Source organism: Physeter macrocephalus, unplaced genomic scaffold, assembly GCF_002837175.3.
Source record: "Physeter macrocephalus isolate SW-GA unplaced genomic scaffold, ASM283717v5 random_356, whole genome shotgun sequence".
Classification (NCBI taxonomy): domain Eukaryota; kingdom Metazoa; phylum Chordata; class Mammalia; order Artiodactyla; family Physeteridae; genus Physeter; species Physeter macrocephalus.
In genome coordinates, this window is record NW_021145602.1 from 31,085 (window position 1) to 58,736 (window position 27,652).

At 58.4% G+C, this 27,652-nt stretch overlaps 4 protein-coding genes across 17 annotated transcripts; 3 read left to right on the forward strand and 1 right to left on the reverse strand.

Annotated features, from left to right (window-relative positions):
- The first annotated feature begins 1,278 nt into the window (after positions 1–1,278).
- Positions 1,279–6,860, forward strand: CA11 (carbonic anhydrase 11). Of its 3 annotated transcripts, none has more exons than XM_007112379.4 (9): positions 1,283–1,776; positions 1,863–1,937; positions 2,692–2,834; positions 4,570–4,755; positions 4,985–5,080; positions 5,237–5,309; positions 5,414–5,568; positions 5,816–5,981; positions 6,732–6,860. In XM_007112379.4, exons 1-9 carry the CDS (start codon positions 1,710–1,712, stop codon positions 6,755–6,757), a joined length of 987 nt encoding a protein of 328 aa, XP_007112441.2. In that variant the 5' UTR covers positions 1,283–1,709; the 3' UTR covers positions 6,758–6,860. The 3 variants fall into 3 exon arrangements, with proteins under 3 accessions (XP_007112439.2, XP_007112441.2, XP_007112440.3); XM_007112378.4 differs by having other exon boundaries at positions 2,722–2,834; XM_007112377.4 differs by lacking the exon at positions 6,732–6,860 and having other exon boundaries at positions 1,279–1,776; positions 5,816–6,710.
- A 244-nt stretch (positions 6,861–7,104) lies between these two features.
- DBP (D-box binding PAR bZIP transcription factor) lies at positions 7,105–13,239 on the forward strand. Of its 2 annotated transcripts, none has more exons than XM_055082857.1 (4): positions 7,105–8,003; positions 8,903–9,313; positions 10,943–11,154; positions 12,721–12,879. In XM_055082857.1, exons 1-4 carry the CDS (start codon positions 7,865–7,867, stop codon positions 12,772–12,774), a joined length of 816 nt encoding a protein of 271 aa, XP_054938832.1. In that variant the 5' UTR covers positions 7,105–7,864; the 3' UTR covers positions 12,775–12,879. The 2 variants fall into 2 exon arrangements, with proteins under 2 accessions (XP_054938832.1, XP_007112434.1); XM_007112372.4 differs by having other exon boundaries at positions 7,113–8,003; positions 12,740–13,239.
- A 174-nt stretch (positions 13,240–13,413) lies between these two features.
- SPHK2 (sphingosine kinase 2) lies at positions 13,414–21,683 on the reverse strand. Of its 11 annotated transcripts, none has more exons than XM_024132684.3 (8): positions 21,529–21,683; positions 21,195–21,298; positions 20,482–20,636; positions 16,913–17,387; positions 15,927–16,076; positions 15,716–15,810; positions 15,509–15,624; positions 13,414–15,098 (listed from the first exon to the last, which is right to left on the reverse strand). In XM_024132684.3, the coding sequence occupies exons 3-8, from the start codon at positions 20,518–20,520 to the stop codon at positions 14,006–14,008; spliced, it is 1,968 nt and encodes a 655-aa protein (XP_023988452.1). In that variant the 5' UTR covers positions 20,521–20,636; positions 21,195–21,298; positions 21,529–21,683; the 3' UTR covers positions 13,414–14,005. The 11 variants fall into 11 exon arrangements, with proteins under 11 accessions (XP_023988452.1, XP_023988450.1, XP_023988451.1 ...); XM_024132682.3 differs by having other exon boundaries at positions 21,195–21,323; XM_024132683.3 differs by lacking the exon at positions 21,529–21,683 and adding an exon at positions 21,415–21,505 and having other exon boundaries at positions 21,195–21,323.
- A 153-nt stretch (positions 21,684–21,836) lies between these two features.
- RPL18 (ribosomal protein L18) lies at positions 21,837–25,909 on the forward strand. Its single transcript, XM_007112371.3, has 7 exons — positions 21,837–21,945; positions 23,163–23,249; positions 23,621–23,728; positions 24,254–24,352; positions 24,850–24,973; positions 25,135–25,204; positions 25,792–25,909. The coding sequence occupies exons 1-7, from the start codon at positions 21,943–21,945 to the stop codon at positions 25,865–25,867; spliced, it is 567 nt and encodes a 188-aa protein (XP_007112433.1). The 5' UTR covers positions 21,837–21,942; the 3' UTR covers positions 25,868–25,909.
- The last annotated feature ends 1,743 nt before the right edge of the window (positions 25,910–27,652 follow it).

Sequence of the window (27,652 nt, forward strand, 5' to 3'; positions counted from 1 at the left end):
TCATACCTCTTCCTCTGCATGAGTGCGTCTCTTTATAGATGTGCACGTGTGTCTGCCTCGTTTTCTGTCTCCTCCTCTCTCTGCCCCTTGCTCTGGGTGTGTGTTTCTCTGTCGCTCTGTCTTTAGATCTCTTTTTCTGTTTCTGTCTCTCCCCACACACCCCCTGCCTGGCATCTTGCTCTTCCATCTTTAACCTGGTATGTGGGACTCTCTGTCTCTCTCTCTAGGTCTCACTGCTTCTATCTCCAAGTTTGTGTGTCTACATCTGTCTCTCTGTGGGTCTCTGTATCTCTTTCTCTGCCTCCATCTGCATCTGTCTCCTTTTGTACTTTTTCCCTGTCATTCTGGTGGGTCTCCCTCTCTCTGTATCTCTCTCTCTTCTCGGTGTGTATTTGTTTCTGTATCTCCTTCATTCAATGTATGGAAGTCTCTCTGCCTCTCTCTCTCCTGCCGCCGCCACCTCCCCCAGCAACCCCCCAACCGCCCCAGCCTGCCCTCTCATCTCTACCCTGCATCTCCCTCCACCACGGCTCTCCGTACCCATCTCAGGCTCCCCTTCCCTTCCCAAGCCTCCACTGTTCCCTGACCTCACCTCTGCTCTCTCTTCTCTGCCTTCCCGGCTCCTCCAGCCTCTCTCTCTCCCTCTCCAAGTCTCTGCCTCCCCCTCCTGGTCAGCCGCCCACATCGCGCGCCGGTCTCCCAGGGGATCCCCCAGGCGGGTTAAGGGAGCCCCTGGCAGAGGCCCGAGTGATGCATTGGGCGGGGGGCTGCAGGCACTGATGCAGGTCCAACCTGGGTCCCCGCGAGCTGGGAGAAGCCGGATCCTCCGGGGCCAGCGGCCCTGAGCGGGAAGACATCGGAGGACTCTCCCAGCTCCACCTTAAGCGCCCCCCTTCCCCCTTCTGCGGAGGATGGAAACTGCCAGCTCTTGGGCCCCAGGTGTCCGGGCCACCCCCGCCCCCATGGCCCCAGCGCGGCTGGGAGCTGGGGACCATCCCCCCAACGACCCCTCTATCCTGCCCCTGGGGCACCCCCCCACACACCCACGCCAGCCTGAGGAGGAGGGTTCTCTGCTGTGAGAGCTCCCCCCACCCCCAAACAACGAGAGAAAAATTAAATAACAGCAAGAGAGAGAGAAGAGGTGGGGGGGAGGGAGGAAGGGAGGAGAGAGAAGAGAGAGACGGAGAAACTGAAGAGGCAGGAGAGGAGGAGGAGGGGAGAGGGAGAGGGAGAGAGGGGGGAGGAGGAGAAGGGGAGAAGCGAGAAGCGAGAGGCAGGAGCAGAGAAGGGAGAGAGGCGGGAGGAGGAGGAGGTGAGAGAAGCAGGATGGAGGTATGGAGTTAGGTGGCTTGGGAGAGCGTAATGAAAAGAGAACGAAGAGGGGGGTGTGGATAAGAAACCCAGAGGGAACCCGAGGGAGAAACAGAAGGCAGAGAGAGGAGTAGGAAGATCGCGAGGTAGAGGGAGAAGGAGGGCTCCGGAAGAGAGGAGAGGAAGCGGAGGCATAGAGAGGGAGGATAGGAGAGCGGAGTAGGGGCGTGGGGGCGTCTCAGTCCCCGGCTGCCTCAGTAACTGGGGAACTGGGACTCCCTGTGGGTAGGAGAGGAAGGCTGGAAGTCCGGGGGGGTCGGGGTTCCACAAAGAGAGGAAGAAGCTGAGAGAGGGCGGACCAGGGCATTGGGAAGGGGTCGCCCCGAGGCCTCCCGGGGATGGGGGGTGCAGCTCGTCTGAACGCCCCTCGAGCGCTGCTACTCTGGGCCGCACTGGGGGCGGCAGGTAAGGCCTGGGAGTTGGGGCAGGAGCCCCTGACTGGGGTGGGGGAGGGGTGCCAAGGAGAGGGGTTCAGGCTGCTCTCTCCCCAGCTCACATCGGACCCGCACCTGACCCCGAGGACTGGTGGAGCTACAAGGATAATCTCCAGGGAAACTTCGTGCCAGGTGCAGCCAGGGCGGGGACCCAGGAGTCTGGGCTGCCGGGCGCTTTCTTCCTGAGACCCAGGAGTTCTCTCCTTCCCGCCCCTCCTCCCCCCAGACGCAGGAGTTCCATCCCCTTCCTCCCTCCCTCAGGAGGCCCAGCTTCTGAACCCGAGGAGCTCAGCATGGGACATTATACATGCGCATTTCAAGTAGTGAGTGGGAGGGAGTGGAAGGTAAGGGAGTGGGGGGCTGGAAAAGTGTGTGTGTGTTTCCTGGGAAAGAGGCAGGTAGGTCCTGACTCCTTCTGAGAACCAGAGGTTCAGTGGACCCGTTGCCCACCTCGTCCAGCCCTCTCTTGCAATTCCTTCTCCCCACTACATTCACTATCCGGCTGTGGGACAAGGGAGACCAAAAGAACTACAACTCCCATGGGCTCTGGGGCAGGCAGGCGCTGGACGGGTAGGCTGGAAGTCTCAGGGCCTGCTGGGAGTTGTAGTTCCTTCCCCAATGACAATTTAAGATAGGTTTGATCAAAGAGACTTGGAGGTGTTGCGGGGGCCGGGGCGGTCCTTAGGAAACTCCTCCAAGATTCTTCTAGGACCCAGGATTCTGGATCCCAGCCCCCTCCTCCCTCAAAGCCAGGAGTCCAGATTCCCAGCCCTTCGTCTCCTGGGATCCAAGGAGTCCAGACCACAGCCTTCCCAGCAGATCCCAGCCTTGGGATCCAGTCCATATTTCTGACTCCCTTTCCTCCCTGCCCCACCCCTGCTCCCAGGGCCTCCCTTCTGGGGCCTGGTGAACGCAGCCTGGAGTCTGTGTGCTGTGGGGAAGCGACAGAGCCCCGTGGATGTGGAGCTGAAGAGGGTCCTTTATGACCCCTTTCTGCCCCCGCTGAGACTCAGCACAGGGGGAGAGAAGGTAAGGGGCCTGGGGGGCGGGGTTACCGAATCCACTGGGGCTGGGCCTGAGTGGAGGTGGGGGGTAGGGCTTTGAGTTGGGAGGCTAGCCTTGGGGAAGGAGGCCTACAACACTGGGGGTGGAGAGGAGGCTACTTACACTCCACAGTGGATCACCAATTGTTCCCTCCTCAAACATGGCTCCTAGTCTTCCCATTTCTTAGAATCAGTGGTAAAACAGACTCAGTGTGCCAGGCACTGTTTTCAAACTTGATAAATCCTCTAATGTTCACAACAACCCCATGAAATAGGTACAATTGTTATCCTTATTTTATGGATGCAGAAACTGAGGCACAGAGAGGTTAAGTTACTTACCTGAGGTCAAACAGCTAGAGAGTGCCAGGGCTGGGATTCAAACCTAGGCAGAATCCATGCTCTTGCCCGCTTTGCAATACCATTTCTTTTTTTTTTTGGCCGCACCCCGCGGCATGTGGGTTCTTGCTTCCCCGACCAGGGATCAAACCTGCACCCCCTGCACTGGAAGTGCAGGGTCTTAACCACTGGACCACCAGAGAAGTCCCACAATACCATTTCTTATAAGAGGTGGCACTACCTTTCACTCAGCCAAAAGTCTCAGAGCTATTCCCCGTCCCATTTCCTCCCTCAATGTCCTTTCTAGTCTCCTTGCTAAGCAGCATTTCACTTCTTGTCCCTCCACTGCTCCCACCATCATCTTGCACCTGGACTGGTGCCATAGCCTCCTTGCTGGCCTGCTTCTCTGCCTCCTGCAATCCAGTCTCCATCCCACAGCTAGAGAGATGTTTAAAAACACAAACCAGATCATACCACTCTCTCCTACTCAAAATCCTTCTATTAGGACAAGTCATAACAGCACACACTTACACAGTACTTAGCATGGGCCTGGCACTGTGCCAAGTGTGTTATATACATTCAGTTATTTAAATAAAAATACAAAATACCCCATCATTGCCCACAAGGCTGTGCACCATCTGGCTCCCATCACCACTCTCTCCTTTGCTCACTGGGCTCTGGTCCCACTGGCTTCTTCACTGTCACTAAAATAGGCCATCTCAGGGCTTTGCACTGACTGTTCTCCCTTCTGGAATGCCCTTCTCCCTGCTCCTTGCAACTAACCCCTCCTTATCCTTCAGGTCTCCATTCAAATGTCACTTCCTCATGGAAGCCTTTCTTGACACCCCACCCCCATCCCAATCTATGGGTCCCTCCCGTTTTTTGTGGCTGTGCTGCTTGCAGGATCTCAGTTCCCCGAGCAGGGATTGAACCCAAACACTGACAGTGAAAGCACAGGGTCCTAACCACTAGACTGCCAAGGAATTCCCTGGGTTTCCTATTATACTTTACCAGAACTCCCAGTTCTCCCCAGCGTGAGCACAGGATGTAATTAACTAAGCATTTACTTATATGATTCAGAATTTATTGTCTGTCTCTCCTCCACCGGAGCAGACGCTCCATGAGGCCCAGAATTTTTGTCTACTTGCTGATTGCTCTCTTCCTGGCATCCATGGCACATAGTAGCAGCTCAATAAATATTCGTTAATTAAATTCACCACTATTGAGCACCCACCATGGACCAGCCCAGAGTCTGGAAAGACATTAGTGTTCAGACTGTGCTGAATGATTAAATGTTTGTTGGCAGAGGGAAATGTACGAATGGAAAACAGTAGGGAAAAGGTCTTCTCTCTGCATCCCTATGAAGGCCTCCACCTTTCCCACAGCTCCGGGGAACCCTGTACAACACCGGTCGCCATGTCTCCTTCCTGCCTGCGCCCCGGCCTGTGGTCAATGTGTCTGGGGGGCCCCTCCTTTATAGCCACCGACTCAGTGAACTGCGGCTGCTATTTGGAGCGCGTGATGGAGCCGGCTCTGAACACCAGATCAACCACCAGGGTTTCTCTGCTGAGGTGATGCCTGCTACCCTCTGACCCTCGACCTTCACCCTGTCGACCCAGTTCCTCCCACCTCACCCTCCTCTTAATGCCTCATCCCATCCTCCTCCACAGAACTAGCCCCCCAACCCTGAACACTAATCCTTAACCTGACCTGGGACCCCAAAGGCCCAGAGCTGCACCCGTTGCCCATTCTGTCCCCCCTGGCTGCCAGGGGACCCCACTCTCTGTGCTCCCCTCGCAGGTGCAGCTCATCCACTTCAACCAAGAACTCTACGGGAACCTCAGCACCGCCTCCCGGGGCCCCAATGGCCTGGCCATTCTCAGCCTCTTTGTCAATGTGAGCCCAGACAAGATTCGGAGGGAGGGAGGGGTTGGAACCTGGGGTCTGAGAAGAGGGAAGCTGGAAGGCCCCGACTCCAGTGTCCGAGGGGAGGAAGGGGTTGGGGGCTTGGACTTCTGGGTTCCTATCTCCTCACCTCATACCTCCACACAGGTGGCTGGTAGCTCAAACCCATTCCTTAGCCGCCTCCTTAACCGTGACACCATCACCCGCATCTCCTACAAGAGTAAGTCCCTGGGCATTGGAGGGTGGAGAGGGTGGGGGTGGGGTGTGCACATAGGGGAGTTCAGCAGGGGCACCCCTCTTCACTCTGACCTGACATTCCCACAGATGATGCCTACTTTCTTCAAGACCTGAGCCTGGAGTTCCTGTTCCCCGAATCCTTTGGCTTCATCACCTATCAGGGCTCTCTCAGCACCCCACCCTGCTCGGAGACTGTTACCTGGATCCTCATTGACAGGGCCCTAAATATCACCTCCCTCCAGGTGACCCTGGCAGCCCACTGCCCCCTCGCTGCCACCCCCAACCCGTTCCTTGGCCTGGGTGGCCCCTTGCCTCACCTACCCTCCTACCCCCGGTTGACAGGGAACTGGGAGTCTGACGACCCTGGAGCGTCTGGTGGGGGCTGAGCAAGACCCCGCCCACCCGCCCTAGGGGGGCGGGGCTTCCTGCGTGGCGTCACCAGATCCATTCATTATTCACTCCCAGTTTCCCACCCCGCTTCCACGGCAGATGCACTCCCTGAGACTCCTGAGCCAGAATCCTCCGTCCCAGATCTTCCAGAGCCTCAGCGGTAACGGCCGGCCCCTGCAGCCCCTGGCCCACAGGGCCTTGAGGGGCAACAGGGACCCCCGGCACCCCGAGAGGCGCTGCCGAGGCCCCAACTACCGCCTGCATGGTATGATCCAGTCTGCACCCCCTCCACGTCTTGGTCTAACCCGCCTATGTGTCTCCCCTTGGTGTCTCAATATGATACAGTCCTACCCCCCTCTGCTGCTCCGTATGATCCAGCCTCTTGAGCTCTCACTCGCTCTTTCTCCCTTCCCCCTTTGTGTCAAAGTGGTACAGCCCTCCTCCCGGTCATAGACCATTGCTGGTCCATGATTTGTCTTCGCTGCTTGCAACTTGGTGTATAACCCGAGCCCCCTGGTTTCCTTATGGTACGATCAAGTACTGGTCCGTGGTGCCTATTACTATGGCTTTCCGAAATGGTACAGCCCGAATCCTTTTCCCTGTTTTCATGTGGTACAACCCACCTCCCTTACTGAGAAACAGCATGGTACAATCCCCTTTCCCCCCCACTGCCTCCTCGTGGTTCAGTCCAGTGATCTAACGTCTACCTCTCTGGCTTCTCAACATGGTACAGCCCATACCCCCCCCCCGCCCGATGAATACCTTCACGTAGTTCCACCTAATGCTGAAACCGGATGTCCCTATTCCACCCTCCTGCTGCCTCCCTATGGTTCAGCCCAGTACCATTTCCCCCAGCTTCTCAACCTGGTACATTCCGGTTCCCCCTTCGCAGCCCTCCCTGTGGTAGAGCCCCGGGCGGCCCACCGCCCGCCCCATCCCCGCCCCCTGCATGCTCCCTTCAGGGTCCATCCTATCGTGCCCTAAACTAACGTCCCCCACCCGTGTCATCTTACAGTGGATGGTACCCCCCATGGTCGCTGAGACTCCCCGTCGAGGATTGCGCCTGCCTTTCCCAAGCCTCCCCGCATGGGGAGGGGAGTCACCCCCAAAACAAAGCTATTAAAGGGACAGAATACTTCCTGTATCTCAGTGGTCTGATTCTAGGGGCGGCGGGGAAATATTTGGGTATTAAAGAATAGCAGCCTTCTTCTAGAAACCAATCTCCCTCTTCCTAAACCCCAATACTCGGTTTTTTGGCTTCCAGTCATTTGGATTCGCGGCCCCTTTAAGCGGCTCTTCTCCCCTCCCGCCCCTTTACCCACCCTCCCCGTCAGGCAGCACGCGCAAAGCCATGTGCTTCCCCCTCCCGTCTTCCTCATTGGCCCAAACTGGGTCACGGTCCCGCCCCCAATGCCGTCTCCCATTGGGTGAATGTAGGTCAGGGTCCCGCCTCCCTCCAAAAGGCAAGGTAACTTCACGCACTGAGACCCTCTCTCGCACTCCCAGCACTTGGCGGATCCAGGGGTCCCATTGGCTGTGCGTCTCGAGGGGTCAAGACGCCATTGGCCCGCGCTTTCAGCCGGAGGGAGGCACGCGGCTGGGGTGCAAGGCCGGAGTCGGGCGGGGGCCGGGAGGAGGGCTGCGCTCTGTGGCGTCGGGTGTTTTGGTTTGGCTTTTTTTTTTTTTTTTTTTCCGCGAAAGAAGTTTGCTTTGGCCACGCCTCAAGGCAGCCGCCTCCTCCTGCCCTCTCCCCGGCCCTCAGCGCACACCTCTTGGTGCAGATTGCAAAGCTCCTTCCTTGGAGAGGGCTGCAGATTTTGCAAGAGCCAGGCTCGCCCACCTTGTAGAAGGAGCGCCTTGTGTCCCCTTGAACCCTCGGTTGCAAAGAGCCGGCCGCCTGATTTGATCAGCCCCTCACCCAGACTGTATGGTCTCCTGGGACCCTCTTGAGTTGCACGTTTCTGCACCGAGGACTGCAAATCCCCGTCGCTCCTAGGATTTGCAGTGTTCTGGATACTGGAGGCTTGCAAGCTACGCTCGCCCGCCCCTGGGCAGACACTCGCCCGAACCACAGGAGCGTGCTGCTGACTGGCAAGCCAGCTGTTCGCCTCTCCATGAACCCGTGAGCCTGCGGGCAGGTGCCGGGCGATGGCGCGGCCCGTGAGCGACAGGACTCCGGCCCCCCTGCTGCTGGGCAGCCCGACCGGGGCCCCCCCTGGCGGGGGAGCGCTGCTTGGGCTGCGGAGCCTTCTGCAGGGGACCAGCAAGCCCAAAGAGCCAGCCAGCTGTGAGTTCTAGCCCCCATCTCGCCCAACTCAGACACCCTACTCCCTTAGTGCCGGGAGGGTCCACAGCTACCTCCTACGTTCCAAGAGTCCATCCTCCCAACCTTTATCTACCCAAATATTGTACTTAGGTGTTTAGGCCCCTAGATCCCTCAGCACCCAGGACCCAAAAGTACCGGTTCTCATGCCTGTCCACTCCCAGGACTCAAGACTCTAGGCCCCAGCCCCCTCTTCCTTTTGGTTCCGAGAGTCTGGACCCCTGGGGTCCAGGGAGAAGGGAGGGGGGTGTGTCGGATGCTCACACGGTTGTTACACGGGCTTGGGCGGGGCCTCCTGGGGTCACATGGAGTCTAGGGATGAGGAATGTGCCCCAGGAATAGAGGCCCTTCCTGCCCCTTAGAGTGTGGGGGCAGGGAGGAGGGGGTACAGTGCGCAGAGAGTGGGGGGGGGGTTTGTAGATTACAGAGGAATTAACAGAGCTGTCATTTTTTTAATCTCTCCTGCCCAACCCTCCACCTACCTCTGTCTGAACTTCCATCCCCCTTCTCTGTCTCTATCCCTTCCTGGGTCTCTGTCCTCATCTCTCTTTTTGCGTCCCTGTCCTCCCCTCTTTCTGAGTCTCTCTTCCTCTCTTTATCCCTTTCTCGGTCCGCCGCCCCCGTCTCTGTGTTTTCTCTCTGGGTCTCTCTCCCTCTCTGAGCCTCTGTCCCCTCCTCTCTCTGGGTCTTTGCGCTCCCTCCCGGGTCTCTCCCCCACTTCCCTTCTGTCCCCCCTCTCTCTGGATCTCTGCGGTGTGGGGCTCCATCCCCTCGTTCCTCGTGTCTCTCTCCTCTCGGAGTCACTTCTTCATCTCCGTCTTCCTCCTCCTCCCCACCCTGCCCGCTCTTTCCCTGGCCCGCAGGTCTGCTGAAGGAAAAGGAACGCAAGGCGGCCCCGCCGGCAGCCACGGTCCCCGGGCCGGGCCTGGAGCCAGCGGGACCGGCGGATGCCTCAGCTGGGGCGGTAGTGGGCGGCGGGTCCCCACGGGGACGCCCGGGGGCTGCGCCCGGCCCGGGTCTCTTGGCGCCGCTACTGTGGGAGCGGACGCTGCCGTTCGGCGACGTGGAGTACGTGGACCTGGACGCCTTCCTGCTGGAGCATGGGCTCCCTCCCAGCCCGCCGCCCCCCGGCGGCCCGTCGCCAGCGCCCTCGCCCGTGCGCACACCTGCACCCTCCCCGGGGCCCGGCTCCTGTGGCTCGGCTTCCCCTCGCTCCTCGCCCGGGCACGCCCCCGCCCGGGCTGCCCTCGGGGCCGCCGGCGGCCACCGCGCAGGTGCGACGGCTGGGGCGGGGCAGGGCCCTGGCTGGGCGGGGCTTGGACTCCAGAGGGCGGGGCTGTGAAAATCTGGGGGTCAGGACGGTGGGACTGGGGCTGCATGCCCGAATTCCGGGTCCCCTAATCGGGAGATGTCGGGAGAGAAGTCCGGATTCTGTGTCCCCTAATGGATCAGGGACTGCGTATCCTGGATCTATAGGAGATGAGGGACTTGGGACCCCAAGTTCCAGGAAGCCTGCCCAGTGGTGAGGTCGTGTGAATTTTTACGTGGGACGTGAGGACAAAGGCTCTGGATACTCGAGGAGTAGGGATTGGGATCCCAGAACACTGGAGTTATTTACTGGGGAGTGGACTGCACCCCAGAATCTGGACCCGGAAGCGGTGGAACTGGGGTAGGACCGGAAATCCTAGGTAGGCCCTCTACGAGGGAGGAAGACGAGGGCCGGGCACAGACTTCTGTTTTCCCAGGACAAAAGGGACTGGCAGCCCTGCCTCCTCGGCACCCCCCCCCCCGCCCAGTGGAGAGGGGCTGGCACCCCGGGTCCCGGAGTCCTTCAGAAGGGACCTTCATCCTGGGTCTTCCATTGGGGCAAGGAGCGAGCTTTCTATATTCCTGGGGGAGGGGCCTGGGGTCCCAGTATCGTGTATATTCTAGTGGCGAGGACGTTTGGGGCCTGAGAATATCAAGGGGGTCGGTTCTCGAGTGTTCCCTAGAGAGCAGAGGGGTCTGGATCCTTGGCAGTTGAGAGGTTCGAGCTGGGAGACCCCAGGGAGCAAGAAGAAAGGTGTGCTCCCTCGGGCACCTTGGGGTAGCCAGGGGCGGACTGCAGGTCTGGGATTCCTGGACACACCTGCTCCTGGTCCGACCTCCGGGCAGGACCAGGGCCCTCCCCTTTCCAGTCGCACATTCCCGCGCCACGTGAGTCCTCTCCTCCCTCCTCCGTGCTTCGTGCTTCGCGCACGCGCGGTCACGCGGGAGGGGGCGGGACTGGGGAACATGAGGGTGCCCGTGGCGGCAGGGGGGCGGGGCGGGAAAGCAGGCGCCAGCACGTGACTCGGCCCTGAACCTGTGTCCTCGGTTGGCCCCAGCTGGCTCTCTCTTAAAGGTACAGGCCGCTCTTACGCTTGAACCAACCTGGAACCTCAGAGCCCTTTATGCTTCTTGTCCCTAACTCTTTGGGCTTAGTAGCTCTTAAGGAGCTAACTTGAGGTGTTTTCGGTGCATTAAATTCCTTTTCCCTGAACAGCCGGGGGTCTAGGCTTTGGTTGGGGATTCAGTTAAGAAGGGTAGGGCTGTAGGGAAGGAAGCTAACACTGTAACTCTGAAGTCCTGAGGTTTTAGAAGCAATAATTCAGGTTCCTGTGCTACTTAGGGCAAGTCACGTATGATTGGGCCTCAGTTTTCCTGTGTGTAAAAGTGGAGCTGGTTTCATGATTTCTAAGCATCTTTGTGGCTTAAGGAACCTTCATAATTTATATTAGGGAGGTTGATCCCTGGCGGGCTTTATGTTAAACCCCATAAGGGCCTTCCTTGTGCTGGATATGATACCTGAACAGGGGGTAGCCTCTGGGAACCCCCTCCCCAAAATAAATACACACTCAGGCGGCACATTCTATTTCCCCAAGGCCTGACCTCTCGGGACACACCCAGCCCTGTGGACCCAGACACGGTGGAGGTGCTGATGACCTTTGAACCTGACCCAGCTGATTTAGCCCTGTCAAGCATTCCCGGCCATGAGACCTTTGACCCTCGGAGACATCGCTTCTCAGAGGAGGAACTTAAGCCCCAGCCAATCATGAAGAAGGCGCGGAAGATCCAGGTGCCAGAGGAGCAGAAGGTGAGCATTGCTGGGTGTAGGACACAGGCTTCGTGGGTGCTGGCTCCACAGCCAGGGATGGCCCTTTCTTTAGTCAGACCTGGGTTTCTCACTTGGGATTAGCTCTCACATTCTCCTAACCTACAGCCAAGGACCAGTCCTTCTTGGCCAGGGGCTGCACAGGGACAGAGGTTTGGGCTTGAGATTTGTGAAAACCGTATCACTGTGGGATTCAGACTCAGCCAGCACTGCTGGGACCAGTCTTACCCGCTTGGAGCTTCTGTCGGTTGGACCCAACACCCTCATTGGGGCAGGCTTCAGGCTCTACCAGGCCCAGATGCTAAGGATAGCATCCTTTAGGAATGTGATATCAGCTTGTTTCTTCTGAGCAGCCGACTAGGCAGGGGTTGGTCCTTTAACCTCTGATCTGGGGCATCCTTCAGGGCAACTGCATCTGCCTAGGATGAAGGCTTTGCCAGCCCCTCTAGGCCTTGTTTTCTGGACTCACTGTTAAGAGGCCTCAGGTTCTCATTAGCGGCCAGGGCCACATTCTGATTTGGGGTGCTTTGGGCAGTGACTGCATCTCTCTAGCATTCTGTCTTTGTCAGTCCTGGGTTCTTCCCTAACAAGAAGTACCTGGGCTTGTCTCACAAGACTTTGGCATGTCCTTGTGTAAGACACAACTACTTGAAGCAGTGAGTACTGGCCTGTAAACCAAATCTAGACCAGTGGTTTCTCTTGCCATGAGGCCCTGTTGCTAGGGAGTGGGTTTACCCTAGCAAGCAGGGACTAGGCTTTAATGAAATGGGGATGGAGGGGCATCTTTCAGAGCTCTGGGTGGTCCTTGTACTAAGGAGTGGTCCTCCTCCACAGCCAAATTCCAGGACTGGAGAACTCTAAACATAATGGTGTGGGGAGGTCTCAGGATAGACCCCTTTGCAACCAGGGACTGTTGGGGAGGAGGCAGCTCCCTGGCCTCTATTCAAAGCCAGTGGGTCAGAGACTGGCTGTGGTCATTGGGACCACTTACACCTCACTTTTGTTTGCTGAGGAGGGGTGAGGTTGCCTTGGCAGCAAGGTCAAAAGGGCCCAGCTCTGAGAGGATTTTATGGGACACCAAACCCCATCACTAGGGAACCTAGGCTTTCCTTAGCAACCAGGATCTGGAAAGGTGATGTATAGGGCAGTGCTTTTTAATGGGAGAAGTCTTCAGACCCTGAAGGTCTTGTTGCTAGGGAACAAGAATCCTTAGCAAACCAGGAGCTAACTGCAGGCCTTTTGTCAACTGAGAAGAGCTTGGGCCTGCTCTGCACAGTGGAGACTTGAAGCTCAGTTGCTTGGGGTGGGAGGCTATCTCATGCCTTAGCTGTTGCTAGGGGCCTGCTGTCCACAGCAACCGGGGCTCTAGAAGTGCAGACCCTTGGGTGCCCATTCAGGGGAAATCGGGTATCCTTTATGCCCCACTGCTGGGTGAGAAGCAGCCCCCCCGTGGGGGGGGCGGTTTCTTAGGTGCACTCTGGTCCTTGAAGTCAGAAGCAAAGCTGTTCCTCCCTTCTCTCGCTGGGCCGGGGCCCCTCTGGACCTCAGTGCTTTCCCACCCATCCAGGACGAGAAGTATTGGAGCCGGCGGTACAAGAATAACGAGGCAGCCAAGCGGTCCCGCGACGCCCGGAGGCTCAAGGAGAACCAGATATCGGTGCGGGCGGCCTTCCTGGAGAAGGAGAACGCCCTGCTACGGCAGGAGGTGGTGGCCGTGCGCCAGGAGCTGTCCCACTACCGCGCCGTGCTGTCCCGCTACCAGGCCCAGCACGGAGCCCTGTGAGGCCGCCCCCTCCCCAACAGGCGGAGCTCTCCTCCGCCTCGCTCAGACTTGCGCCCCGACGCCCTCTTCCCTCCCCGCCCTGTGGCCCACGGGCCGGCCAGCTGGGTGCCCCAGGGATGTGATGATGCAGATAAATACATTTATATTTTTAAGAAAAAGTGAGCCTCCCCGCTCCCTCGTGGGGGCGGGGAAGGTCCTCAGTGTGTGCCCCCCGGCACGTCGGGGACCCCATCCTCCCACCGCCTCCGTTAACACGATCCTGAATAAATCTTGAGAACCCCAGAGCCAGCTGTCGTGGGGGAGGAGGCAGCTCCCTGGCCCCAGTTCAAGGCCAGCGGGTCACGCTGGCCGCAGTCCATGGGCAGGTCTGGGCTTCGGTCCATAAAAGGCAGGAGCTGCTGGAAGTGCCTAGAGTCTGTTCCCTCCCACGGGCTGCTGGATGGAGGAAGGGGCGAGGGCCTGAGAGGAACGAAGCCACTACCTTTATTGCATAGACCTTTTCAATTGCTTTGAAGATTGGGGCTGGGGGACGCACAGAAGACAGAGGAAACGAACGTCCCCGTCCCCACCCACGGGGGGAGGGACATTAGTGCAAATCGGAGCGCCGCCCCGGGGAACTTGCTCCTCCTGGGCTGATTGGCCAGCTTGGTGGAGGCACCGTAGTAGACGGGGCCGGTTATCTAAGGCCTCCCCAGCCCGTACGTTCCAGGTCACGTCACTGGACTACACGTTAAGACAGGCTCCGCCCTCAGCCGACCTGGCTTTCTGCGAGCCGTTCTCGAGGGTCTGGAGTGAACCCGTCCTCGTTGATCAGGCACTACCCTTGGGGCGAGCCCATTTCTCCATGACGGTCAGGACCCCAACCCCCGGAATTCGGGACATCGTTCGGCATCACCTCTGGTCCCCTAGGGTAGGGCGCAATCCTGAGACCGGGCAGGACCACTGTAGCCTCCGCCCTGACTCTAGCAGCCACACCACACCCCCTAGCTCAGGCTCCGCCCCCTCAGGAATGTAAGCCCCGCTCCGGGGGAGCTCCAAGCTTGGTTGGAGTTAAGGCTCCCGCCCAGGGCAGCCGGAAGGACCCGTGAGCAGAGTTCCGAGGCCGGGATGCACCTGCGCCTGCAACGGCCCATACTCCACCTGCTCCCCGTCCACCGTGAGCACGCCGCGGGGCGTGAGCGGCTCAAGGCGGAAGGCACGGGCCGCAGCGTAGCCCAGCTGCGGACAGCCCAGGCTGAAGTGGCTCCCGCGCTCCATGGCCAGAAACAGGCGCAGGAGCGCCGCCCGTGAGATGCCACCGCGCACCCAGCACAGGTGCACGAGGCCGTCGTCAAAGCGCGCGTGGGGCGCTGCCACTAGGTCAGCCCCCAGGTGACTGGGTGAGATGGCCAAAATAAGCACAAAGTCCCCCTCCATTGTCACCCAGCCTGGGGGTAGTGGAGTGCCCAGAGGAGGGAGCAGGTGGTCAGGTGGGCCCCCAGCAGAGATGGCTACCCGGGCAACAGGGGTGGGAGCCGGGAGCCCAGAGGGTGCTGGCATTTCTGAGGCCCCCTCGGTGATGGGTGAGAGTTGAGCTGCCTTGGGGGAGCCAGGGGGCGAGGGCAGCAGTGGGTCTGGGGACAGTGGAGCATCCCCGGCCCCACCCCAGTCCCCGGCCAGCTCTGGGCCCCCACCGTTGAGAGACAGTATGGGCAGGGGTTCAGGTGAGCCAGGGGAGGTCAGGGCAGGCTGAGGCAGGGGCAGGGGCAGGTCAGACACCGAGCGGTGCAGGGGTGAGTGGGCCACGGGTGGGGCCGGGCCGGGGGCTAGGGTCAGCTCTGACTTGGCACGTGGCAGGCCATGGGCAGGGGCGGGTGAGGCGGGCTCCACCATGGCAGGGAGGTAGGAGAGGCGGCCGCGGTAGGTGTGCAGTGTGGCGAGGCCCAGGACCGTGCCCAGCGTGAAGCGAGCACTGCCCAGGGCCCTGAAGCGCTCGCTCTGGATGTCCACATCTGACACAAAGCCCCAGGCCACAGACAGGAAGGAGAAACAGCGGGAGCCGGAGGCCAGAGTGACGGAGAGCAGGTCCAGCGGGTGGCTGCCACCCCGGCAGAGCAGCAAGGAGCAGTTGAGCAGCAGGTCAATGCCCAGGGCCGGCTCAAACCTTCACAGTCAGACATGGACGGATACAGTGGGAAAGAGCAAACAGGCTGGGTGAGATACACAGTGCCAGGCGAGGAGGAGAAACACACAGACGGGTGGGGCAGCAGACAATGGGGAGAGGAGGCCGGGCATGTCCCGGGGCCTGCCCACAGCCATTTGGCCACCTCCAGACGGACTCTTCTTACTGAGCCAGGTTCCCTGTCAGTTCTTTCATTCCATAAGCATTCACTGAGTGCCTCCTGTGTGCCAGGCACAGTTCTAGGCACTAGGGAGACAGCGAGGAACAAGACAGGCAAAAATGTCTTGGGGGGTGTGGGGGAGCATCCCTCAGCCAGACTGATCTGGCTGAGGGCAGGATGTGGCGCGGATGTGCCAGGTCCCTGTTATCCCAGGAAGGCTCCTCCCACCTACCCCCCATGCTGGTTCACGGCTCCTGCCAGCGCGTTGCCCGAGCCACAGGGGAGGATGCCCACGGGGGTCTTCACGGCCTCTTCCCAGTCGGGGCGTTCTAGGAGTCCATTCAGCACCTGGAGGGTGGGAGACCAGACACCTGCGTGTTGGTCCTGTCCTCCACAGTCCCCCAGGGCTCAGGCTTGGGGCAGGGTGGTCCTGCCCTACCTCATACAGCAGCCCATCTCCGGAGACGGTGACGATGCCATCCCACTCGCTCAGGCTCAGCCCCTGGACCAGCTCCCGGGCGTGGTTATGTCGTTCTAAGGTGGGGAAACAGGAAGCGAGGCAGGCTGTTCCACCCCTGACCCACCACCACTCCCCAGGACTCAGGAGTCCCAGCCCCCAGCTTCCGCCTCCATCACGACACTGCCCTTACCTGTCTGGATGAGGTTGAAGGACAGCCCCGCTTCAGAGATCATGGGCAGCACGTGGTTCTTACACCACTGCCAGGCCAGGCCCCGCCCCCCAAAGGGATTGACCAATAGGAGCAATCGGGGAGGCCTTGGCAGAAGGTCGGGGGTGATTTCTGCAGAGAGAGGAGAAGGAGTCTACAGAGCTCAGGGCACCAAGCCCCTCACCTCAGAAACAGTAACTGCAAAGAGCCTCCAGTGGAGGTGGTGGAGGGCTGGCATCAAAACCTGCTGGGAGTTGAAAGTATTTTTCTCCGCGGCCTCACCAGCTCAGTCCAGGTGTACAGCCCGCCCCCCTCCCAGGTGCTGAGACAAAGGCAGGGATTCGGTGTCTAATCCCAGTGCCCTTTGGACTCACGGGTGGGAGGAGAGCTGTGGTTTCCACCTTCCACAGCCCCAAACACCTGGAACCCAGCAACAGATCACTCCACTGTGCAGGCCTCAGCCCCAGCCAGCCAGGACCAAGGAAGGCCCACCAGCTGGGGACCCTGGAACCTCTACCTTCCTGTGCCAACTGAGTACCCTAGGTGGGGGCCTCTGCCTGAAAGCCTCCTCTGAATCCCCACAGCTCGATTAGATGCTATCTCTGGGCTCCTGAGACGCCCCAGGGGACCTCTGCGAGTGCCTGTCATCCAGGGTGGTGACTGAGCATGTCTCACTTGGCTGCTCTCACCAGCCCGGGAGCCTCTGACTCATCTGTGGTCAGGACCCATGGAAGGGGGGAGGGGACAGAGACAGAAATCTCATGAGAGCAGCAGACACAAATCCTTCTCTGCCTGGGATTTTGCCTTCTGTGCCCATCCCTGTCTGTGTATCACTCTTTCAGTATGAACCCAGAGAGACACATCACACAGACAGACACACAGAAAAGTAGAGACAGCGATGCCCACAGAGGGAGATCTGAGGAGACACCAAGGTGGCCTTAGGACAGAGAGGCCGCCCAGTGCCTCACCTCCGTCCCCAGGTAGTGGCAGTCCGCGGAGCAGACACGTAAGGGCAGTGGCCCAGCGCTGGGCCTCAGCACGGTTCTCCTCGTAGGTGGCCGCCCCGTCGGCCCGGAAGGTGCGTGCAGCTCTGCGCCGGCCCCCACGCCGGCCCCTCGGGTAGGTGTAGATGCAGAAGTAGGCTGCTGAGTCCGAGGGGCTTCGGCTCCGCAGGGTGCAGCAGCCTGAGACCTCAGCCAGCAGGACCAGACCACCCCGGGGCCGGGCTTCAGGCTTTGGCCGCAGCCGTTGTATGTGCAGGGCTTGTGGTGTGAGAGTGAGGGCGAAGCGTGGGCCTCGGGCTGGGTAGGAGCCAAACTCGCCATGCAGGAGTGGGGTGCTGGGGGTCAATGGCGGTGGCGGTGGGGGGGCCATGGCCTTGACCCTGTCCAGGGCGCTCCTAGGCCTGCGGCCCCAGCTCCAGGTCAGCTCCTGCTCTGGCCTCTGTGGGGAGGAAGGAGGGTAGGAGTCAGAGTCCGGGGCCCCCACGGTGGGCAGAGAGAAGCAGGGGCAGGGCCTGTGGGTAAGAGGAGGCGATGAGGGGTGCTGACAGGCAAGATGGGAGCGCCAGAGACAGGCCCGCACAAAGTGTGGGAAGACTGAGGACACAGGGCAGAGGTCAGCTGGACAGGAAGGCCAGCATCCTGGAGGGTCCACACCCAGGCATGCGAATATTCATTCCTTTATTCCCCAAATAATTATTCAGTACTATGTGCCAATCATGGTGCCAGGCCCAGCAAACACAGCAGGGAGTAAAACAGACAAAAATCCCTGCCTTCGTGGAGTTTATATTCTAATCGGAAGACAGGAAAACAAGATAGACATAAAATACATATCGTGTTGGATGATGATTAAGGACTCTGGAGAAAAATAATGCAAAGAAGAGAGATCAGGATGGTGGAGACATATAAATAGACATGCAAAGATAGAGAAAAACACAACACACACACACACACACACACACACACACACACACACACACACACAGAGTCAACTCCAGATGGAGAAGGTAACAAGGAAGAGGCACTCAGACACAAAGAAAAAGGTCTGAGAGCCAGAGAAACACTGAGAGGAGACAAACAGCTTCAGTGAGATGAAACCTAGTATAACGAAAGATACTTAGAGAGCAGAGTGAGAGTTTAGGGGCTCCAGAGGCCCTCTGAGAGTCAGACAACAGAGTTAGGAGAGAAAGAGCAGACAGGAGAGGCAAGAGGTAGGGGATGTAGTAGCTGGAGAAACTGAGAAAGGGGTGTGACATGGAGCAACTAAGGGGTCAGAGAGGTAGAGGAGACACATGCAGGCACCTGCAAGGGACAGGAGCCAAGAGCTGGACCTCAAGCACTGACCTGGGTGTCTGGCCGCCTGCTCTCCAGGGAGAGAGTGGGAGCTGGGCCTGAGGTCCCCTCCCCCTGCCCTCTGCCCAGTTTCTGCCTCCTCCTTCCAGCTCACCTTTGTTCCCCACTGCCCCGCCCACCCGGTCACCTATCAGTCCTGCCCCTCACCTTCCCCAGGTGCAGAACTGCCCCAGACACACCCCCATCTGTGGACTCACTCTCAGGAGCCACCTCTGCCCCCTACCCTGGGCAGCTCTTCAAGCCCCACCCCTAAACTTGCATTGACTCCCCCCCCCCGCCCACTTAGAGCCCTAGATCTCCCCCAGTCCTGGAGCCTGCGCCTCGGTCCCTAGGTCTCCAGGTCTCTGGCCTGGTCTCCATTCTCTCCACCCTCCATGTACCCCAGACCAGGCCTTGGGTCTCCATCCATAGGTCCCCCCAATCCATAAGCCTGAGTCTCTGTCTCCGGTTCCCCGGGTCCAGGCCCTCCATCCCCACCCCATTTCCAGAACCCAGTTCCAGACCTGGATTTTCATTCCTGGATCCCTCAGTCCTGGTTCTGGTTCTCCACCTCCATCCCACACCCCTAGTACCCAAGTCCCGGGCCTGCGTATCTGTTCCTCTTGCTCCCTCAGTCGTCCTGACTCGGGTCCCTGTCCCGACACCCCAGACCCTCCTCACACGCCGGATCCTCCTCCAGGCGGCCACTCAAGTCAGCACCAACTGCCCCCATCAGACCCAGGGGTGGGGGGAGGGTGTGCATCCGCTCAGCCAATGGCCGCGCGGTCTGCCTAAGTTGCACCAATAAGAGCGTGCGGGGGCGGGGCGAGCAGACTCGCGAGCTTGGCGCAGGGGCCTGCCGCGGGAGAGCGGGAGAACTGGGCGGGGTATCGCGCTTCGCGAGATCAGCCGCCATTGTAGGTGAGGGCACACGCGCAGCAGAAACGGCTTCACGGAAACAAGGCCAGAGCCCCTGTCGCCATCTTTGTTGAGGGCAAGTGGGCCTCCCCCATCCTTTGACTTTATAAAAGAGAAGGGGCAAAGGGGAGAAGGTCTTTCACTGCAGATAGAGAATGACCCTAACACAGATAACAAAGACGCAGAGATATGCAAAAACAGTAAAAGGGAACAGTGAACCAGAGTCAGAGGCAATAAGAGACTTGAAGAGAGAGCGTTTTCTCTTTTTCAGCCAGTTACAGAGAGTCAGAGAGAGAGACATAAAGAAAAGCAGAGATACAAACAAAGAGACAAAGACAATGGAATTAAGAATGTTTAAGGTGGGCTTCCCTGGTGGCGCAGTGGTTAAGAATCCGCCTGCCAATGCAGGGGACATGGGTTCGAGCCCCCGTCCGGGAAGATTCCACATGCCTCGCGGCAACTAGAGAAAGCCCACGCAACGAAGACCCAACGCAGCCAAAAATGATAAATAAATAAAATAAATAATAGATTTTTTTTAAATGTGCAAGGTAAGGACATAAGAAAACCCAGAAAATGATGGACACAGTGAGACTTGGGGACAGACACTTTCAGAATGAAAACCAGGGAGAGGCTCATTAATTCACAAACTATTTACCTTAGGCACAAGCTAGCATGGGGGCAGCATGACATAAATATCTGCCCAGTGAATGACCCAGTTACATGGTAAGACAGAGACTCAGGAGAGAGACTGGGAGTATCTGAGAGAGACCTCTAGGTCAGGGGTGAGGGACAGAGAGAATGTTAGAGGCTGAGAGGAACTCAGGCCAAGAGACAGAAAGCAAAGATGTTGACAGAGAGATACAGAGAGGCAAAGACACGATGAAATTGAAAGAAATCAAGGCAAGAATAATATCAGGTGACCTAGAAACAGAATTGTTGAGACAAAGATACATGCTGAAGGAGCTAGGGACTGAGCTCGCTAGAAAAAGATAAATGGAGGGTGAAGTTCATTTATTGCCAATCAATGTACCTAGTGTTCAACTGAGAACAGCAACAGCACCAGATAACATGTGCCAAAAAATAACCCAGAGAGAGAGAGGGACAGAAACCCAGAAAGATGGAGAGACAGGAAAACACAGTGCGTGTGCTTAGGGCTCCAGGGGAAAGAAAGACAGATACAGTAATCAAAGAGGCTGGGACTCAAAGACCAAGGAACAGGGACAAGGAGGAGAGAAGGAAACTGTGTTCCATCGTATGGTGATCTGGACTTTCAGATGGACCCTTACCTGGTCCTGCTGCTCCTCTGCTTCAAGGTGTCCATTCATCTGCAGGCCCTCTGTTGTGTTATCACATCAGTAAGACCCTGGCCCTGGGTCGGAGGCCATGGGAAGGTGGTATGGGCAAGGAGTCAGGCCTCATGGTGCAGGCCTAGCCTGTGGCTCTGTGGAGGAGAGGTAAGTAGGAGCATGAAGGGCAGAGGAAAGGAGGCCAAGCTAGAAGTGCTGCAGGGCTTCCACGAAAACGAGTGGACAAGTCAGCTTCATCACTGCCCCAACCAGTCCATCTGGTCCCATCCAGTAAAGGCTAATAACAGCAATAGACACCCCTTTTTGCAGATAAGGAAAGTAAGGCACGGAGAAGTTACACGACTTGCCCCAAATCACAGAGAGGTTGCCCAAGGTCACACCATCAGTAAGTAGCAAAGCCAAGAATTGAATTCGGTTACAGATGGTAACACCATCTTTCTCTCTCTTCTCCTCCTTAGATCTCCACCTTCCCTCTCTTTCTAGGTCTTCTAACTCCTCGGGTCACCATTTCGCCACCCTTGGTCTCTCTCCACTCCCCTTCTGGGTCTCCATTCCTCCTCCTCTTTGAATCTCTGTCTCCCTCTCTCTGAGTCTCTCCTTCCCTCTCTTTCAGGAGTTTTTTACTCATCCATCTCTCCACCCCATCCCCCAAGTCCCGGGGGCCTCAGCTTGCCTCCTCTGTGCTCCAGTACCTTGCACATCCCTCAAACGGAACCCGCTGGGCCACTTGAATCCCTCGGTTGGGAAGAGCAGCCTCCAGGTGGCAGGGGCTGAGTAGGGTTCAGGGAAGGGCCATCTGGGGACAGAGGGAGAAGCTGAACCTAAAAGGTGGAAATACAGGATGCCATAGACTGGGCTGCAGCAAGATCTCGGGTTAGACCTCAAGTAAGACTTCCCGAGCTGCGGCCGCACCTGGGAAGCGCAGCACGAGATAAGGCAGATGTGAGCCTGATAAGGAAACGCCCAAAGCCTGAGGTCAGCGGTTTCCCGAGGTCCCGACTAGCCCCGCCAGCCCCGCCTCCTCACCTCCAACACTCGGCCCTCTAGGTCCTCCGGGAGCCACAGAGAGGCCTTCGGCGTCGGGCCAGAGCGTCACCGCACGACGCGTCTTCCTAGCTCTGCGCGACATCTCTCCGGCTCCGAGATCCCCTTCTGCCGGAAGACTATCAAGAACAGGGACTGGATAGGGCCAGAGAGGCCTCCGACGTGCTGGCCCTTCCCTCCTTGGCGTAGCGCTTGTTCCCCTTAGATGTTCCTCCACCCAATTCCGGAATCACACATCTAGCTGGTCCTCCGATTCACCATAGAGAGAAACGAGTCAAGGTAGAGCGCCGCATCTCGCCCATGTGACGTCACGTAGGCGCCACTCGCTGAAGGCTTTGCCCGCCCATCCTAGTTCTGTTCTCTCTTTTCGGACCTGGTTAAGGAGGAGGCGCCATCATGGTGAGTGCGTTTTGCGGCGTTCGGGGCTTGATCATCCGCTGCCATCCGCCGTGGTCTCGCGCTGGGGACGTTCCAGAGTGAGGCAGGGGTTCCTGGGTGTTCGAAAGAGGCGACTCCCGCTGTGGGGAGCTATTTTGGGAGCCCGAAGACCAGGGATGGGCGTCCTCAACCTCCCGCCCCTCCCATAATCCTGTATTATAGGTCCCATCGAATAGATGAGCAAGTCGAGGGGCAAGGAGGTTAAGTAATATGACCGGGGTCACAGTGCCAGTAAGTGGCGGAGCCAGGATTCGGACACAGGCGCTGGTCCCACAGCCACTCTTGCCTGTGCTGTCCCTGGATCCGTCACTCCCCAGCCTGAAAAGCTGGGTTCTGGGGCGGGGTGGGGGGGTGTCAAGCGTCCGGTGCCCGGGTTTGGGGGCCAGGCAGGCTTCCGTTCGAGTCTCAGTTCCCTACCCACCGTATCCTCATTCCTGTGCCCAGAAAGCATCTGTTAATTGGAGACCCATTAATTATGTCTCAAAGATGTGAGTGCGAGAAGAAATAAGTCAGAGGAAGTGCTCACCACGGGTCCCTGCATACATTAAGTGCTGGATAAATGAGAACTATTAATAATTAGGTAGCTCTTTATAACTCATGACACAGCCTGAAAAACTTGCAGGAAAGCAGGCAGGGGGTGTAGTGGAAATCGTGGGCTCCCTTCAGTTTTAGCATTACTGTGGGAAACCATACTTCATAAGGAGGTCGTTCTAGGGTTGGTCTGTGCAGAGTAAGTTCTAGAAAAAAGGGTCGTTGCCTTTATAAGAACTTGAAGTCTGCCCTTGGTTTAAATGTTTTTGATAACGCTCCAGGCATGCGAGCAAGGTTTGGGAGCTTAAATAATACTTATATTGTTGAAAAATACAGCTCCTAAAGAAGTAAAATCTTGAGTTAACGCGGCTGCTGTGTTAAGGTCTTTCACGGTGCTGTGTGCCATGTGTTGAAGGCTTTTTGTGTAGAATTAGGCTTCCCCCTCCTTTTTTTTTTTAAACAAAGTCACTTGAGGCCCAGGGAGTTTTGAGTATTTTCCCAGAGGGCTCCCAGTGGTGGTCTGAGATTTGTTGTCTCCAGAGACTGGGGCTTTAGCTGTTTCTTAGAGGTGAGGAATAACAATGTTTATGGGGTGAGGAATCTGCCAGATCAGAGCTGGGTTCATGGTCTTCCCTTCACCCCTGCAGGGAGTTGACATCCGCCACAACAAGGACCGGAAGGTTCGACGCAAGGAGCCCAAGAGCCAGGACATCTACTTAAGGCTGTTGGTCAAGGTGAGGTTGGGGCCTCAGACCCCTAGGCAAGGCCACCCTGGAAATGTCAGTACAAGTTCTGGAGCCTCCATGCTGGTATCGGTCCCGGGCTCCTTGCAGGGGCCTGCAGGGCAGGCTCGAATCTCTGTTGCTTTTCCTTAGCTTCTGGAGATCCCAGTGTTTTCAGCCTCTGGGCTGCTTTACCGCTGGGGAGTGGGGAGGGGGATTTTCTGGGTCCCTGGCCAGGAGGGACCTAGGCCGGCTCTCTCCCGTGGGCTTAACGGGATGGGGGAAAGCCCCAAGTCATTTGTTTGCCCCTTCGTTAGAAAGCTGGGAGGGAGGGGGACGGGTGGGCTGCCCCGGGTTTCATCTTCGTTTTCCTTCCCCTCCAGCTGTACAGGTTTCTGGCCAGGCGAACCAACTCCACCTTCAATCAAGTTGTGCTGAAGAGGTTGTTCATGAGTCGCAGCAACCGGCCACCTCTGTCCCTTTCCCGGATGGTGAGGGGCTGAGGCGGAGGGCATAGCCAGCCTGGGGAGCGGCTGGATTGTGTCTGGAGCTGGACTTCGGGTGGAAGGGCGGGCTTGGAGCTCTCTGGTAGCAGCCTGGCTATCAGCTGGCTTAATCTCATCCAGTGGTGGGTGCAGAGCTCTGACCCTCTGATTGTAGCTGAATAGTGGGGGCATTGGGCTGGCTTGGCCTCTTGGTCTCATTTTCCTTCTCATTGTGTGTGTCTGGGGGCGGGTTACAGTGGCTTTATGAGATCTTCCTGCGGTTTCAAGTTATAGAGCGTCTTCTGTGTCAGAAGCTTTCTGTAGGAGAGATCCGTGGAAGAATCTATTTTCTTTGGAGATTTTCCCAGACTGGCCTGAGATTAGGCTTGTGCTAGCTTGAGAGGTGTGGCATGGGTAGGTTTAGCCCACACGGGATGCAACTGTTGGTCCTTGGGATGCCTGAATGGGTGGGATTGGATTTAACCACCAGAAGGGACTTGTTTAATGTGCATTTCATCCTCACCCCCCCAGATTCGGAAGATGAAGCTTCCTGGCCGGGAGGGCAAGACGGCCGTGGTGGTGGGGACTGTAACCGATGATGTGCGCGTCCAGGAGGTGCCCAAGCTGAAGGTGCGCGGGCGGGGGCTCGGGGGCGCGTCGGGAGGGTCGAGCTGAGGGCCTGCGGGCCTCGCTCAATTTCTCGTGGTGCCGGCGGGCTCTTCTCACCTCTGGGTGAGGCAGGCATCGTGCCTGGGTTGAAGGGGGGGTTGTCCCTCACATGGTTGATGGCGGGTGTCCCTGGACAAGCCCCTTCTGGATCCAGACAGCCAGAGTTCAGACCTGGATCTCTCTGCCACTTTCTTATCTCTGGACAAAGTCTTGGATCTCTTTGTGCCTCAGTTTCCTTACACGTAATAGCTTCAGGTTGCAGCGTTAAAGGGGTTTCTAGAAGTAAAGTGCTAAGAATGGCTGTCGTGAACTCAGGAAGCTGCCTCCAGTAGTTGGTGATGAGGCCGAGTAAGCAGCTGGGACTCCTCTGCTGGGCCTGGGCAGTGGACAGAAGTCCCAGCAGCCCCGGGGTCGCCATCCAGGGGGCTCTGACCACACCTGTCCTCTGTGTCCCCCAGGTGTGTGCTCTTCGAGTGAGCAGCCGCGCCCGGAGCCGCATCCTCAAGGCCGGGGGCAAGATCCTCACCTTCGACCAGTTGGCCCTGGACTCCCCCAAGGGCTGTGGCACTGTCCTCCTGTCTGGTGAGTGGTGCTTGGTGGCTTGGCGGGGGTAGGGGTGTGTGAGGGGTCTGTCGTGAGCTGTGGGACTGGTAGCAGCCTTTACCTTCCCAGGCCTGGGAGGTCAGTGACACTCCCACCCCACCCCAGATCAGCCTGAGCCGCCGCTTCCTTCCCTTCCCCAGGTCCTCGCAAGGGCCGAGAGGTGTACAGGCATTTCGGCAAGGCCCCAGGAACCCCGCATAGCCACACCAAGTGAGTATGCCTAGCCCTGGGCCCCAGCCTGCAGGTCTAGGCCTTGCCACGCTTCCAGCTGCTTCTGTTTCAACCACTAGTCCAGCCTCAGGTCTCTCCAGAATTCCCCCACCCTCTTAGCTGCTTTTCCTTCAAGGCTGCCTGAAGTTCTGTTCCTCAGGTGTTGAGCTCCCTGCACAGCCGGCATCACAGATGCAGGCCCTGATGCCGGCGGGGCGGGGCCTGTCCCGTCTTTCGGGCGGGGCGGGGCCTGTCCCCGTCTTTCGGGCGGGGCGGGGCCTGTCCCCGTCTTTGGGGCGGGGCCTGCGTTCTGCCCAGCGCTGGGGCGCCCAGGTGGATGGCCCCAGGGCCTAGCGCAGGCGCTTCAGCAGCCACTCCTGCCAGTTTTGCCTCCTGTGCCGCTAGGCTTTTCCAGCAGCGGACTTGGTGTCACCACTGATGCTGCTTGGGTTGAGTGAGGCCCCCTTCTGGTGTCCCTGTGCTTCTCTGTTAGAGCAGGCAGCTCTCTTCTGAGCTGACAGCCGGTGGCGGTGGCGTCCCTCACTTGTCTGTAACATGTGCCTCTTCTCACCCTTCTCTCCCTGCAGACCCTATGTACGCTCCAAGGGCCGGAAGTTCGAGCGCGCCAGAGGCCGACGGGCCAGCCGTGGCTACAAGAACTAACCCCAGATCCTACCTGGTTATTAAAAAGATTTTGGATGCTAATGGCCTTTTGTGTATTATTGGGGAACGGGGTGGGGGGAGGGAGAGGGTCGTAACCGGCGGTGAGACCGCCTTTGTTTGGGGGAATGGTTGCCACGCCCCTTTCTGGGGAGACCAGCCTTTGGGATGAGCCCCTTACGCTGTGCTGGGGGACGGAGCCTGCGGTCCCAGGTGCGCGTGGTGACCGCCCTAAGCCTATTGGTGCCCTTGGACCTCGCTGCACCGTTGGGACGTGGCGGCCACCTAAGGCCGAAGCCCCACCTCTTTCCCAGCTGTGGGGTGTTGACCCACCTGCTTCCTTTTCGAGCTAGCCGCGCCTACTCTTAGAGGAACCGGGCTCCCCTGCCGGATCTCTCTGCTCGGGATGGCTGGCGGGGCTTGGACCGGGAAGTATAAATGGGGCGGGCAGCCGTGGGGGGAGGGGGTGCGCCGTGAGGGAATAGGTGAGGCGCTCCCCCTCCCCCGAAGCCTGAGTTAGGCCGGCCACCAGTCCCTGGGCGAAGCCCGTTGAGTGTGTTCCTGGAGCTGGGACCTTACTGTCCTCTGCTTCCAGGGGCCTGTGTCAGCCCTACCCCTGTGTTTGCACAAGGGGCTGGGTTCCCCGGATCCCAGGAAGAAACCCGGTGAATACGGCGAGGCGGCTGGAAGAGCCGCAGAAATAAAAGGTCTCCAGGCCCTTGATCTGACTGTTCTCTGAAAAGGCAAGAGAAGGAGGGGTAGGGGTTGGAGACCTGGACGCAATGGGGGGGTCTGGGGAGGGCAGGAGGGAGAGGGAGTGGCCTGGCTTTATTCCCCTTCCTTCTCTTTGCAGGGCTGGTCGCTGTGGCCTGGAGGAGGGGAGCAGACTGGGTGCTGGGATTGGAAGGAGGGCTGCTTGTTGGCAGGGATCAGGGGGTCCACCCACCAGAGGCAGGGTCAGGATCCTCAGAGGGGCAGCTTGGGAGGGAGAGACGGAGGGTGTTCCTTGTCCAGGAATAAGTGGATGGTCCGATAGCAGGAGATCGTGGGATTAAGGCAGAAGTCCAGGCTGGAGTCAGCATTGATTAGAGGACAGCCAGAAACAACCCGGTGGCCCGGGAGACAGGCAGGGGCAGCAGTCCGAGGAACTGTGGCTAGCTCGCCGGGCCCTCAGTCTAGATGGGCTGGTTCCATGATAATCAAACTCCCTGTAGAGGGTACCCACCACTGCAGCGGCCTGAGTGGGTGTGAACGCTCAGGGGGCAGAGTCCTCAACCGGCAGAGGAGACTGACCTAGTTCCCCAGCTGGGGAAGGTGATGCCGAGGTTTAGGGCTGGAGTGCGTTCTCCCAAGGCTGAGAGGGGAGATTCAAAGAGAAGGCTTCCGGGATGGTCAGCCAGTGAGAGCTGGTGAGCCAGCCAGCCGGTTGTCGGGAGAAACCGATTCTAACGGAGCCAGCCGGGTGCTCCACTGGGCGGTCAGATACTGGGAGTGTCAGTTGGAAGCAATCAGTGTCTTCCAGACAAAGAGACGGCCAGAGAGGGTCAGTTAGATGTGCTGTCTGCCAGGGACAAACAGGCATCTCGCTCTGCCTTTAGTTAGGGACGTTTGGGTGCTCAGAGACGGGCAGACAGCCTGTTGCCTGAAGATGGGGAAGTCAGCCTGAGCCGGCCGAAGGGGTCAGTTGGGGCATCCTGTAGCCAGCGGGCTGGAGGTGGCTGGTGTGTCGGGGAGAAGAGATGGGCAGTTGATGGATCGCACAGTTGGAGACAGTGTCAGGGGGTCCGC